The sequence below is a fragment of the Bombus vancouverensis genome, chromosome 5 (genome assembly GCF_051014615.1).
Source record: "Bombus vancouverensis nearcticus chromosome 5, iyBomVanc1_principal, whole genome shotgun sequence".
NCBI classification, from domain to species: domain Eukaryota; kingdom Metazoa; phylum Arthropoda; class Insecta; order Hymenoptera; family Apidae; genus Bombus; species Bombus vancouverensis.
Window position 1 is genome coordinate 12,568,135 of NC_134915.1, and position 14,691 is coordinate 12,582,825.

Genomic DNA, 14,691 nt, shown 5'->3' on the forward strand with positions numbered 1-14,691 from the left:
CGATCGCCGCGATGATTAGCCTTATCCGAGGAATTAATCGGGCTCGTTTGTAAGACGGACACGGCAGCGTTATTAAATTTCATCACGCGCACGCCTATCGGTTCCTGGGACTTGTTTGACCGTGCGTAGGGTTAGCTCCGAACCCTCGCCGCAGTTTCGACTAGATATATCGTTCTTCTTCCCTGACAATTTATGGCTGCTTTCGGACACGTTTCTCGCGAGGCCACAGGATTCTTCGTGAAATGTTTCCTGGCATCTAAATGGAAGTACGTGGCCTCGTTCTGACTGGCAATTTATTTTTATTGAAATTGTGATAATTACAAGAACGCTATGGTCCCCGATGTACAGTTCGTATCGTTGGAAGTATAAAAGCGGCCCTAAATCGAGCCTAAGCGTAGCTGGTTTCTCGTTTTCGAAAGTCCGAGTTTGTTGGAAATTTCGGTGGAAATTGGTATTTGTTCAAGGAAGAATAAAATTGGATCCGTGAAGGATAAAGAGGAACAACGTGATCGGACATTTTTTACGGTGTCGGAAGCGTATCGTTTTCAGCACTTGGCCGGTCTGGCGAGGCTAGGCGAAAATTTAATTAAAGCCGCCGCGACCGGTGCGCCTCGCCTCCGTGCATTTACCAATTATCGAACTAAATGGAACTACATTATGCAGCATTTACATTCCGATAATTATGCCGTGAGATTTTGAAATCACGCTCTGCCTCGTTCCACGTCGCGCGTTAAACGTTCAACGGTGCCGGTGCAAAGGTTATTGGCGCGCTGCTAATTATATCAGTCTCCCGTTGTTCCACCAAAGTTTCCACCTTGTTTTAATCGCACTGGCAAGTTCTTGCCAAAATGCAATATTTAATCTCGCAGAAGTTAAATCGATACACCTCGCGCAAACATGTTTTCGATGTACCATACGCCCTAAAAATAAAAGATAAAAGAAAATAAAAAACGAAAGTAAGAAGAACGTTTGGAGAAAAAATTCACCCGTGAACGTACAATCGTAAGACGATAGATTTCTGGTTGACGGTTTTCGGTACGTCTTATCGAACTTCCGCTTCCCCATCGAGCGGCCCCCCTTTCTCCTTCCGTTTTCCACAACCTCGTTCTTTCTTTTCTTCCTTCCTTCCTGTTTACCGCTCCATTCTTCGTTCATCCGGTTATCAGGCAGCGGGAAAAGTTGGCAGAATTAAATATTGATTTTGTTCGCGAACCGGCTGAGAAGGGGCGGGGACGTCGACAAGTTTATCGCTGATTTTGGCCGAAAATCCACTTACGTCGACTTTAAAAGGGCGCTACCAGGCTTCCTATCCTTTCGAAGCTCCGGTGAAAACGATTTAGCCTCTATTTGCGTGCCTTAGACGCTGCTGAACTTCGAATGCCGCGCCGATGAATCGAAATTTATTGGTCCCGGTCGCCTTTTGTCGTTCTATTCAGCTTCCATTCCTGCACCGCCGCCGTGAAAAACTTTCGGAGACACGGCGGTGTAAAAAATGGCAGGAAGGTTCGTTCTAAGGCATTACAGGGTCTCCTTTTAAGCTGTTGTTGGCGGCCGACGCTATTGCCGGCGCGAATTCATCGATTTTCGCTATTGCACGAGTTGCACGGTGTGTATCGATCACTCGATATAGATCGTCTACCGCAACCACGAGTCTGTTCCCGACCCTGGGTTCCGCTAAGTAGCCCAGTTGATGAGTCTATTAGCAGTGGCCTACGGGAAAATACGCAGCTTCCTCTTTTGCCTCGTCGTTTCTTGCTCCCCTGCCCCGCCTTGTTGAAGAGCACTCGACTGCCGAATGACGTTGATAACTTGGGGAAAACGTCCATTAGCGTTGGATTCCAGACGAAAGTTTCCTTTGTCTCTCGCGCTGATGATAAGAGATGAAAATCGTTTGATAAAAGTGATCTAAGAACGCGCAGCTCTGGAGAGCTGGTCGGAACGGTAACGTGGCTGGCTCGATGGAATTCTCCGTCGTCCAACGCAGAAATTCTTTCGCTCGCGACCAGCCACGCAAGGAGAACGTCGTTGATCCGCGATTAAGCTACGGTCCTGACCCAGTTGCAAAGTTGTCGGCGATAATTACGACGTCGCCGGTCGCCTGGGCGGTCGAGTAATTGAAAAAAACGCTCGTCGTTGATGCGGGACGACGCGTGGGCGCGGCCGGATCGCCTCTCAAAATTCATAGCACGAACTGCGCTCTGGAGTCGGTGGAGAATTTCGCGAAAATTCCCGGCATAGCCGTCGGTCACCGGTAGCCCCTCTAATGAAACCGCATCGGTTAATTAACCGATCGGATCGATTAATCATCTTTCCAGGCACTCGAAGCGCGCTTTCGGAGATCGCATAGAACACGTGGGCGGTAGAAGTTGGTCTGCAAGAGACAAGGATCGAGATCCTGGTCTCTGTTAAAGCGGAAGAAAGTGTATTACATTGTGATTCTCTGGTATGATGGACGTTTCTGTGCACGACAACCGTTCCAGATCTTAGGATTAGGAAGAAATTGATGGAACAGTGCTCAGGAACCCGAATGATTGGTTCCCTACAATTCTGGCGTTCGTTCTCTTGTGTTCCTGTAGTTTCTACGTTTCGTGCTTGGACGAGCATCTCGCAACGATTTATTCTAAAATGTTTGTTCTTCCTCCTGTTTGTTCGTTGACGTTTTTATTTATTTATATTTTCGCTTGCTTGCGTTTTTATTTATCTAGTTGTTTACACGTTTCTTTGTTTACATCGTTCTATCTGTCATGGTTGAACAACGCAGCTCTGTTGTTTCTACGCCAGGATTAAAGCAGAGGAGCCAGTGCAGATCGATCGATGGATACGCCGTCCTGCGAGCGAAGGGTTGCGAATTACAGTTTCGGTTCAGCGATCCAAAAGATCGAACATCTATTCACCGTATCCAATCGGAAATTAACGCGCTACGAACAGAGAAGACGAGAAGCACGATGGATTCGTCGAGCTGCAGCTCGATTATGCGCGGGACTTAATTTTCCTCGCGCGTAATAGCCACTTCCGGCCCAGTTGCTGCGTGCCTCGGCCTGGCAAGACGCGGCCACGCCAGTAGACAGAAAATATTGTCGGCGGTCAGTTTGAACGTGGACGCGCGTTCGTCTCGCGCAAATAAAAGCATACTCGTGCCTGCTCGGTTAATTTGGAAATAAGGGAGAATTTACGACGTCTACGGATCTCGTTAAACCTTTCCGCGATTAAGAGATTCGCACATATTTCATTCGTTCAGCTGAGGTCGAGGGAAATTAAATCGGTTATCCTGTTAAGCCGAGCCAACCGACACGTCTTATTCTTGGATCTGCGGACGCGTTTGGAAATCTAAACGAGCCGTGTTTCTTCGTTATGTACTAGGGACGGTGATCGAACGATCATCGAGAACAAGAGACTCGAAAGAAAGTTTCCAAGCGTCTGCGGAGCCGATCGACTGACAGACAATGAATCCTCTTCGAGGGATTAAACTCTCTCGTTCCCTCTCCCCTTGTCTGTATCTTTATCGTTCTTCCTAAGAGTCGTTCGGAAAATACAAAAACGGTTAAAGAAGTTTTCGAGCCTCGTTGAATCGTTTATTCGACGGTATACTTGCTCGAAACTTCATTCGTTCGACGCGTTTTAAAACTCTCTTCGTAATTAATTAGCACCCATCTTCTCGTTCAGTCGAATTCCACCCAAACACCCTTCAAGCACCCATAAAAACATTCCAAATTGCGCAATTAAAACCTGGCTGGTAGTTTCTACAGTTTCACGAGCCTCTAAACCTCACCCCAGCATGGCAAATAAAAACTTGCCAAAACCATCAAACCCACCCACGCTCGAACCACTTAAAATCAATTTACCTTTCTGCCGAGCACGATCTTCTCCCCTCGAGGTAATTTCCAAAAGATCATCATCGTTGGATCCACCGTTCCGTAACGATTAAATCTTGTAAAGCAGAAAGAAGGAAATTTCGGATCGAAAATAGCGTTGCTCGAATTCCAGGCAATTACGGCGGGAAGCGCAACGAGTCGTGCTGGTCGCGCGTAAACCTGGTTATATGCGTCCCGTCAGTGACGATCGTCGATGTCAACCGTAAAACGACGTCACTACGAGTCGTCCGTGATGACACGCGGATGACCAAGAGCCGAGATATCCCGGCTTCCAGCTGGTTGCTCGCATCCTGGCCACGTTTCCGTGCTGTCTAACCCGCGCGCCGAATATCAAACGCGTCTCGGTACTCGTGTTCGCTTCCGCTATCGGTTTCTTGCGGTGACGCGCGTCGGAACAATAACGTTACGTGATACGGCGCCGACGAAACATCGTTCGACGCGTGGTTCTCCCCGAGCGTTTTAAAGGGGAGACGAGATTTCGTCGAAAGCGAGGGGACTTTTTCAAGTGCGTTTTTCAAGCTTCCAACGAATCCACGCGCTAACGTAGAAATTTGCTTTCTCTTTGTTACAGGTGAGTCCCAATGCCGAATAAACGATACATTTTGGAACTGGCTGTGCAAGGTAGTTGTTCGCATATCTGTTTATCAACATCGTATCTAGATCGGTCGATCGAAGCTCGGTTAAATAGAAATCCACCGCGACTTCCGATTTGGATGCAAGGCGTCGCGTCTCCGGACACGTATTTCGCGTCTACAGGTTACGTCTATCGACCATTTTTCAATATCCCTCCGCAACTACTATTTCGGTCAAGGTAGACCTACGTTCCAACTATCTGTTGACCGCGGTAGATTCACGCGGACCGACCTACCCCAAGTTGGACTGTGTCAAACAGTCTTTGTCGAACTCTGTTGGAATCTACCTATTCGAAAGGATCTGGTCCTTATCGCGAAAAAGCGCGCACACACGTATTACGCAATCGAGCATCCAGATCCTATGTCACCGTCCCACCTTCCCAACGATCCCGATACTCGGTTAACCTATCCGTTACGTAACCCCTTGCCGAAGCAGCGAAAGTGGGAGTTAAGCTCGTGCACAGTGGGCGAAGCAAGAGTTGCCGCAGTCGCGTGAAAAAGGTGATTACGAGCGGCTGTCAGCGCGATACAAGAGAGACAGAGGAAAGAAGGGAAGGCGACGCGGCAGCGTGTAGGAGGGCAGGAGAGGTTGCGGGCTCAGTTTGGCAGAACTCCCGATTCCGTATTCTGCAGTGATCCGCCGCATCCCCGTGCGGCGCGCGTGCTGTTGTTATTGTTGTTCACGGTGGAGGAGCAGCGAGGCAGAGAACACGGCAGACACCGGGTTCGGCCAGGTGGAACGAGGATAGCCGGCATTTTTGTTTGGGGTTACAACGCGCATGTGACGTACGGCACGCTCTCTTCCTCTCTGTCGCTCCCTCTGTCTCTTCGGTGGCTCGGAGCACAACTTGGACGCTAGAACACAAGTTCCCTCTCAGTGGCCCGTGAACCGCGACCGGAGCAGCACGCTCTCGTTGTCGTTCGATCGATCATCGCTTTGCGAGACACGCGATCATCCCCACTCTATTTCCGACCCTCTCTGTACGACTCCTCTTCTGGTACGTTGACGCTTCCGTGGCACGCTGACGCTTCCGTGACTCGCGATGGACATTTCCGGCCGGCCTTGCCGCGACGCGTCACGTTCTTCGCCCCTCTCCCTCGGTACTCAGTGACACGAGCTGACGACATCCGACAACGCATTCCAAGTAGAGAAGGTGGTGGATTTAGACGAGCAAAAACTGTCCGACGATCGTCGACCGTTCTGGGACCAACCGTAGGATGACTCGGATGGACTGCTCGGAACTCGATTATCGGTGAAAGGATTTCCAAGTACCTGCTTTACGAGTCGGATATCGAGGGTGAACTGATATCCCGCGTCGATTAATCGAACGTTCAGTGGAATTTGTAAAAGGAAAAGAGGCGGATATCGGTCGATAGAAGACATTCGACTGCGAGTCGTTCGGTAGGCCGTTATCGAGGAAAGTGCGGCGGTTTAATTCGCTTTTATTCGCTGGCGCGGCTTAATCGGCCCGTGAAATGACGATCGTAAGACACCACCGGTAAGGGTAATTAATTGTCGCTGCGATTCTCTCGTTATTACCGTGCGCGCACACACGCGTTTACCTTCGTCCTCGTTTTTCTCCGCACTTGCACACCGACGACGAGAGCTCGCGTCGGTCGATCGATGACGCGGTTTTTAATTAAAAAAATCGCTGTCCGACCGCCGCGAGCCCGCCGGCATAATTAAACGGGTTTCGTTAACGCATGGTTAATGAAGTTACGATAACGACGCGTGGGGATTCGCGTTGTGTTCGAGGCGCGAAAACCAGAAGAGAGCGCGCACGCGACCGGCTTAATAACGAGCGAATCGACACGTCGACGCGACGCGACGCGAACCTACGATTCGCGCGGACGCTACGGCACGACATCCGCTCTGTATCGAGCACCATTTTTCCCCATCGTTTATTCATCCGTTCACCGACTATACGGGACGTTACCCGCGATTCGATGAATTATTCGCATCTCGAGTATATTTCGCCGTTACCGGTGAACAGCCAGCTTCACGAGGGCTGCTCCGGAAAACCTGTTTATAGAGTTACGTGTTTTTATGGAAGGATCCATTACGGAGGGTAACGTGGAATCGAGGAAGTATCGGTTTTGTCTCGTATCGATGTAGTTTGGGAGAAAGGGGATGTTAAAGTAGTCTCGATCTCTGTCGAGTGTCTTTGCACTTTTCGTTTATGACGTCGAACGAGTTTTGTTCCGCGAAGTCGAGAGGTTGATAGCGAACAGCCATATAACTTTTTTTCGTTTTCGAATCCTTTGTACGTTTAACTTCCTTTCCCTTTTTTACACCGACTGCGTTAACTTTTTCAAGCAGGCTTTTTGTCGTTCTCGATGGAACAAATCGTAGTGGAGTGTCATCGAGTAGCATGAAACGCGATCGAATGGCAGGTGGCAAACGGTCGACAGGTTCTCCAGGCTGAAAGGGTCGATCGACACGAGTATTCGAATCCGCTCTCTCGACGACTGTGACACGCGTCGCGCCGCCAGCCGCTAAGATAATTAGCAGCCCTCGTAGCCGACGATACTAATTAGCAGGTAAACGGCTCACGGCCGAGCGAGAAAAATCAAGGGATCTTTTCGCGCTGGTAATTAATCGGTCTCGGCTCAAGTTCCTAGCCAATTAGCAAGGTGCTTGAGCGATCGTGTGCTGAGCCAACGTCTCTTTCGACGACCCTGGCCCGTGGATCCGTGAACGGGTGCAACCGAGCATCAGCCCCTTTTGTCATCGCTGTCCTTTGGAATGCGTTTCGCGCCCGGATGAACCTTTATTCCTTTTCCGTGTCACGACAGGTGTTGCGCTCTATCGATTCGTTTGTACGAGCTTTTTAAATCGGTAATAAAGGGTACAACAGCGATTTAAACGTTCATGAAAGAAACAACGCGCTATATTATCTGGTTACCTCCGATAAATCGTACGTCTCGATAGAATCGGTGGAATATAGGGAGTTGCAGAGTTAATAGATAGAACGGTCGGAGCATATAGCAGAAGTAGACAAAGACCCGGGCCCATCGAGATACACGAAAAATGAAGACAGGCGGCGTTTAATCGCGGATAATATCGGAATTACGCGGTCGCCATTGAGAATTACCTTGGACGTGGCTGGGCGGTTGCACAACCATTCTCCATTTCCCCGTTGCGTTCTCCCTCGCTCTTTGTCCCCGGCATTTAATCTGTCGATTTAGCCGAGTAGCTCGCGAATACCGAAGTTGTACGCGCCGAAAGAGAGGTAAAAGGCTGCATTGTCGATCGTATTTGGTCGGTATCAGTTTCCATTCGGCTGCGATGCTGGTGGTGGGGTGACGGTAGGGTGGCGATGGGCTCGGCCCTTTTTCAATTAAGCTTTGATCACAGAGTCGAGATAAAACGCGTCGGCTCGGTTCGTGTCGAGAGCTCGAACGAACATCGGTCGATCGCACGGCGGACAGAGACACGTGGAAAAACTTGAGAGAAGAAGAGGCGCAAGTTGGAAAGAGAGTGGCGAAGCACACGGGCCTGCTTCATCTCTCGTGGAACGCGCGATAAATCGACAAAAAGAAACATAGGTTTAGCGAAATCACCTCTCGTCCTCGATCGTTTTTGACGCGCCTTTCACCGTGTCTATCCATTTATTATACGTCGACGAACCGTGCTCTCGTAACCGGCGAATCGACGGAAGCGCCGCGAGATCCGACCGATCCGTCGATTGTTCGCGATTAATGGAGTGAAAAGTCCGGGCTGCTGACCTTTCTAACGCGAGTCGATCCGCGCGCCTTTCTACGGGATCGATGCCTGTTTCGCAAACAGCGATATCGATTTTCTAGGATTCGATGTACCCGAGAAAACACCAGACGGAAAGAGAAAGTTTGCAAAAGGGCGCAATTAGAGGAAGCAAAAGGAAGCAGTTCCGCGGCGCATCGCGAAATTTCCACCCTTTGCGGAGGTAGAGGAATACATTAACCCGTCGGTCTCCATTCGAAAATAAACGAAAGCTGGACGAACGGCCGCGTATTTACGTGTTTGCGGAGCACCCTGTCGAGCTAGCGTGTTTGGTAATTAAATGCCCCTAGGAGCAACTCCGCTTTGACCCGTACTTCGGGCCTGTCCGCGAATTAACGAGCGCTGCTCAAACATCGAACATTGGGAACGCGGCATCCAACCGCCAAGAATTTCTTTTCCAATCGTAAATTGTTGTCATTCGTGCGAAATGATTAAAAGTCGTCGGGCAAATGGAACATCAAGGCGAATGAATCATCCGAGTGATTTCCGTTCCGGTCGGACCTATCGTTCTGAAAAATTGAATCGATCGTGTCGCGGTACCGTCTCTCGCGGGAAATTAACCGGCGAAGGCATCTTCGTTGACGCGTTCCCGTGGTAATTAACGAAACCTTCGTATCACGGTTGCTCGAAGAATCGAACGAATGCTCGTCGGTCGTCCACTCGAGAGAATTAATAAGGGACTGTGACGCGAGTCAGGTTGTCGCAGTTTTATTAAATCGGCTTTACGACGAAACTTTTTTTCTTTTCTTCTTTTTAGTGGTGCTTCTCGAGAAAAGGCGACAAGGCTCGCCGTTTTACCGATAGGCCGTAACACCCTCCTGTCCAAGCGATATCCGTTGCTGTAAAAATGCCGAAACTACCTGAAACTCGTATAACTGTAGGGAAGAGCCAACGTGCCGGATAATACGACCAAATAACTGCCTTTCGATTCGCGTTTCGTCTCCTGCGAGTTGGTAACGCGCCTTGCTTGAATTTCCAAGCGAGAAGCGGTTAACGTCTCTCGATCGCTGACTCGCTTTTAATCTGCCAGGTAGAGCCAATAAAATTGTCACTAAGATCACGCGTTGCTCTTAAGATCGTTCGCTGCGGATTCGAGTCAGCGTGTAGTTTATGTGTCTCGTAGCCACTCGGACGTGCAACGTCAGCTAAAAATTACGAAATTGTGGAGAAGAGTTTTCTAATAATCCTCGTCAAACGCGCGTAGTAGTACGAAAGAGCAAGTATACGCGTGTAGTATCCAGATTGTTAGATTAGAATTTCCCATTCGTTGCTCTGACGAACGAATCGATACGTTTCTTGCGATAATAAACATAGTTAGAGAATCGCGGTAACTCGAAGGAAATCACGACGAGGTAAAATAACCTAACTCGCGGAGATTCGGACGAAAAACAGACGGCAAGAAAACTCTGTGGCGCGTTTTTCAATGGCCAGGCTTAATTAGTTGGGTGCGAGCGATGTTCCCCGGCGAACAGAGACGAAAAAGAAGATACAAAGAGGCAAAGAAGACGGCACACATCCGATGCGTTTTCTTTCTCGATCGGCCGTGACGGTCGTCGACTGCGTGTCCCCCTCTTGGTTTATTCGACGTGAGGCACGGGGGCGGGAAACGAGCTTCTTTCTCCTTGGAAATCGGTCGTTCGTGCTCCAAACGGGGCTTAAAAATATCCTCCGCCCGAAAATAGTCGATTCGTGCGCGCCAACACCCTCGACGCGTACGTCGTCGCGCGATGCTCTCGCGATGCTCGTCGTTTGCCCCCATAGCCAGTTTTTCTTTCATTGTTTTGCTATGTTTCCACGACGAAAAGCTCGAAAGCACCACCAAAAAGACAAGAACGATTTCTTTCCCTCTCTTTCTCTTTTTCCGTCTCCTTCGGTCGACTCACCGTTCGTAATTTATATGCCGGTTAAAATAGGAGACCGCCTGAAACCGTCTTCTTCCCGCCTCTTTCCTTCCCTCCTTTTTACCAATCCTTCTCCCAGTTTCTCGGTCTCGTTCGTTCGGCTGTTACGAACAATTTTTGAACGCTCAAAGCGGTCGTTGAAGCATTTTAAAGACTCGAAGGGGTTCTTGACGAGCTTCCAAGATCGGAAGCACGATGGAAACTTTAAGTAGAAATTACGGCCCCCTTGGACGGTAGATGTAATGCTCCTTTGTGGTAAAAGGAATTAGTTCTAGCGAACTACGGTTCGATTCTTTTGTTCTTCTGCCTTCTCGAAAGCTTCCTAGAATTCCTAGCGGCGGTCGTTATCTTCTCCAGGTTAGGAAAGTACGATCGAGATTCTCTCGATCGTCGAGTAGAAGTCATCGCAGATGGATCGTCGAGTGGCATTGAATAGCAAACGATAGAAATCGTGTTTGGATCGTGCTCGATACGAGGCGTGGTTTCGATATTCCGTGTTCCGCTCGTTTCTGCTTCGCGTCGAACGCCGATGGTCAAGAGTGAGTTTCCTCCAAAGGAACTAGTGACGCGCGAGTGAACAGTGCGATCAGAAAGCGGCCAACTGCGACGACAAACTGTGACAAATGGTTCAGCCCGTACGTACGGAGAACAACAACTCCGCCCTGGACATGGAGTCGCTCGAGGAGATGCTCCGCAAGGTAACAACTTTCCAACAACTTTCGACTCTATGTAACACCAGCTTTTCCCCTAGTTTACGTTGACCGCCGTTTCTCTGCTCGTGCTCGAACGTACCTCTGTGTCCAGCCAAACGCGTGCCATCGTAATACAGATTAGGAAGATATAATAACTCGGCTTAACGAGCAAGAATTACTCTACGTCCCGTGGGTCCAAAGACGCACAGGCAGTGGGGGTTGCCGGGGGAAAAGGTTTTTTAACTGCTACTTCCTGTAATGTATTCCGTTAGGCAGCGCTGAATGGACCACTTAGCGACTATCCCGCACGCATGTGTGCCGCAGAGCGAGAGAAAGAGAGTCAGCCTTCCTAGCGTAAGCGCTTTAACGATTCTAAAGCCTTCCTCCTCCTAGCGTACGTGTATGTATATAATACATATACATGCATGTACACGGACCCCCCTTGGCCCTCCTAATAACCGCGCTAATGGTCAATTCAGCAGAAAGTCCCCCTCGCCCATCGAGGACTATCGAGGACTCTCGTGTCGCGTTTTTTCCACGCGACCCGCCATAATTTCACCCCTCGCGGTCGAAAAGAACAGCGTCGACCGAATGTCGGTGAAAACGATACGCCCCCTCCCCTGTCTCGTTTTCTTTCTTTCTTTGCCGGTGGCAAAAGGGGAGCAAACAGACTGGTGTCGCTCTTCTCGTGCTCTCTCTCTCTCTCGCTCACTCTGTCTCTGGGTCGAGTGGGTGTGGACAAATAAGCGGAATCCGATGGAACGAAAACGAGGAAGTACCCTTTAGGAATTATTGATTCAGGAAGCGAGCCGGTGGCTCCGAGAACGCCACCAACTTTCTCCCGTTTAGCTAAATCGTCCCGCTGCACGGTGATCCGTTGTAACCTGATGTTTTGACGTACGATAGCCATGGACAGGTGGATTTCGAAAGCAAAACGCGAGCTCCGACAGGGTTATACCCATTTTGCCAATGTAATAACTAACTTCGTGTAGAATCTGACGAACGCTAATATTGATACTGGAGTAGTCATAAATCACGAATGTATGCTAAGAAAACAAAGTTCGGTCTGTTCTTAGAGCGTAGATACTACCTGCGATGTTATCCGATGTATTAAGACATCCCCCACATTGCCGTAGATAATCTTTAATCAACTTCAATCTTCTTGAATTTTCAATGTTCGGTCAGCAGACAATCTTAGATCGAGACGGAGAATACGGATTTATCGATGACGAAGCGCAGTGGCCGCGTTTGCCACGAAGGAAAAAGTCTCTTTAAACGAGTTGCGTTCTCCTTTCTTTCCTTTTTACCCGACTTCTCCCTAGTACGTCCGCTGGACGAACGCTTCTCTCTCCGGCGCGTTTCACACGGCGTGCTCTCCTCTCCGGCTCTCCTCTCTAGCTTTGGCTTTGCTCGATGCGATAGAGAACAAGAGAGCCTGGAGTGAACGAGACCAGGAGAGGAGGAAAAAGCTCGGTTCGCGTAGCTGCAGTAATGTAGCTTTAATGTAGCACAGGGGAAAGTTGTCGTTCCCCTTTGACGATTTTCCACGTCAAACGGTCGCGCTGATTTTCACGTGAGCGTTCGTGCCAGCGTATTAGCTGCCTTTTTTCGCTCGCCACCAGCTGTCTCCGCGCGTTCTGCATTTTTCTGCTTTTAGTCGAGTTAGGAAGGCAAGAGGAGGGAAAAAAGCAAAAGCTCCCGATGATCGGGCAAAGCTGTCGCGCGACAGATTCCGCAAAGATAGAACGTCTGCCGAACGGCAAAGCTTTATTCGCTTCTGCACGATAGATTCAATCTCTTTCGCTGACTTTTTCTTTCTCCACTCTCTTTCCCTCCCCTCCCCCCTTTTTTCCGTTTTGGTAGATTTCCTCGTCGACCATCGGTACTCGATCTTCGAATCTTCATCTTGTTCGAGTCGTGTAAAATACGACGAAATTCGAAGGCAGGATAATTTACAAATTTTTTGGACGGTTCTGCCTCTTCTTTTCTCCTACGGTTACAACCACATTTTTCACCTGGACGTTTCACGGGTCGCGACACGGTTGATCTTTTCCTCGGCGGCAGCTGTTTCTGATTTGAACGTTTTCAGCGGAGCTCATGAAACATTCATGCCCGATGGCCGCGGAAAAGCACGGCGAAATTATAAACCGCCCTCTCCTCGACCTGAGCCGGTTTGTTCCGCGAGGTTCGCTGCTACGTCGTGGCTATTTTCATTTTAATTGGCGTTTGTTAAGGCTGCGACTTCGCCCCTTTATTTTTCATTACTTCGACGCGCGTGCAATTCATTGGAGTGCGCGGGAAAAATCGTCGGCGACCGAGTAATTGACGCTAAAAAGAACGAATTAACCATCCCCGCGACGCGTTTCCTCCTTTTTTGCTTTTTTCCCGCCCAGAGAAAGATTAAACAAGGTTCAAAGAGATCCATTAACGTCACATTCGTGCGTAAAATACGGCCGTGTTAACGCGATTTTTTGAACTTTGATCGGGCAACGTTGGCGTCCGCGCCTGTTTACAAAACGTTACAAGCTGTTGCCAGTTTGTACGAACGTAATACTTTTATTTGCGATCTTGATACGATTTATAAACCGTAGAAATCATGCTACACAGAATCGCGAATAAATTTTCCATAACGAGGATCATTCCTCGAAGATCTTCGTTCGATAGAACAGAAAGGTTTCTCGAGTTGCTGAAAGGAAGATCTTTGGCATTCATAAAGAGAACGCAACGTCGAAACGAGACGCTAGGACGTTCGACAAAGCGGAAGAGAGTAAAAATTTTGCGCCGCTGCCACGTACCTATGTCGTATTTATAATTTATGCATGGAATACATAATCCGCCGACGTGGATTTGCATAGGCAAAGCTTGACCGCGTAAAATAACGCTTAAATAACGCGACCACCTTCCTCCGCATCCGCGCACCAGCCTCTGTTGCTGTGTTTAGGCGTGTAAAGGGGACACCGGTAATGCGGGACCATTTGTCCGCGAGAATGGAGCAGTTAATTGTCTCTTCGTTACCGTGCAATTACCTTTGTCACGGGAGATACAGTCTGGTGTTCAGCGTCTTCGCAATTAGTCGCGCAATTAGCGTTTTCTTTGGCCCGATATCGAAGCCGGGCAAAGATTCGTAAATGGATAACGGATCGAGAAGCGATTCGAGAAGCGGTTAAGAATATATCCCGGATTTCCCGGGCGACCAGATTAATTTCCAACGATCCGGATCTGGCTGGGATGCTCTTCGAAAACTCCTCTCTGGATAGGAAATTCGCTTCGGGGAGGAAATTCGCTGGAGCCGAGGTCGCGCAAGAACCGACTGCCGATGTAACGCAAAAAGTTTCGGGGGAAATTAGAATCGGTTATCGAGACTTCGTTCTATCGATTCGTATTCATAAAAAATATTCTATACGCATAGAAGAGTCTCTGTGAACGCGCAACTCGTACGGCTATTTCTCATCCGCTTGAATGCGGATGGAAATGGGAGCCACTACTTGGTTCTAATACTGGAACAGTCACTTTGCGTTTGGATTTGAAACGTCCCGTTTCATCGTTTTTCCGGTGTATGGCTAACAGTTGGTAAGTTGCGCGGTAAAGCTCGAAACGACGGGTGACAACGACGACGATGATAAAGCTTCCGTATAGCCCGTAGTCGTTGCACCGCCGGATCGACCCTTCCTCCGGGGGTTGCGTCTTAACGGATGAAAAATTCTCTCTGTCTATGGCTGCTCGTATCGCTTAGTGCGGCAAACGTCCAGCTGGCTGAAATTGCGTTGGCAGCGACTCCGTGAACGCCAACTTCCGCTCGACGAAGGCAGAGGTGCGCAACACCATCCTCCT

At 49.2% G+C, this 14,691-nt stretch overlaps 1 protein-coding gene across 9 annotated transcripts in view; it reads left to right on the forward strand.

The window, feature by feature from the left end:
- LOC117156119 (uncharacterized protein CG43867) overlaps window positions 1-14,691 on the forward strand; it is a 98,457-nt gene that overhangs the window by 51,389 nt on the left and 32,377 nt on the right. The window contains exons 1-2 of one of the 9 annotated variants that reach the window (XM_033332869.2): window positions 5,090-6,003; window positions 10,725-10,866. The exons of 7 other annotated variants lie outside the window; for them this stretch is intronic. In XM_033332869.2, coding sequence (XP_033188760.2) covers window positions 10,792-10,866 — 75 coding nt within the window. In that variant the 5' untranslated portion in view covers window positions 5,090-6,003; window positions 10,725-10,791. Of the gene's footprint in view, window positions 1-5,089; window positions 6,004-10,515; window positions 10,867-14,691 lie in introns of those variants that run through there. One more of the 9 variants, XM_033332870.2, reaches the window with a different exon arrangement.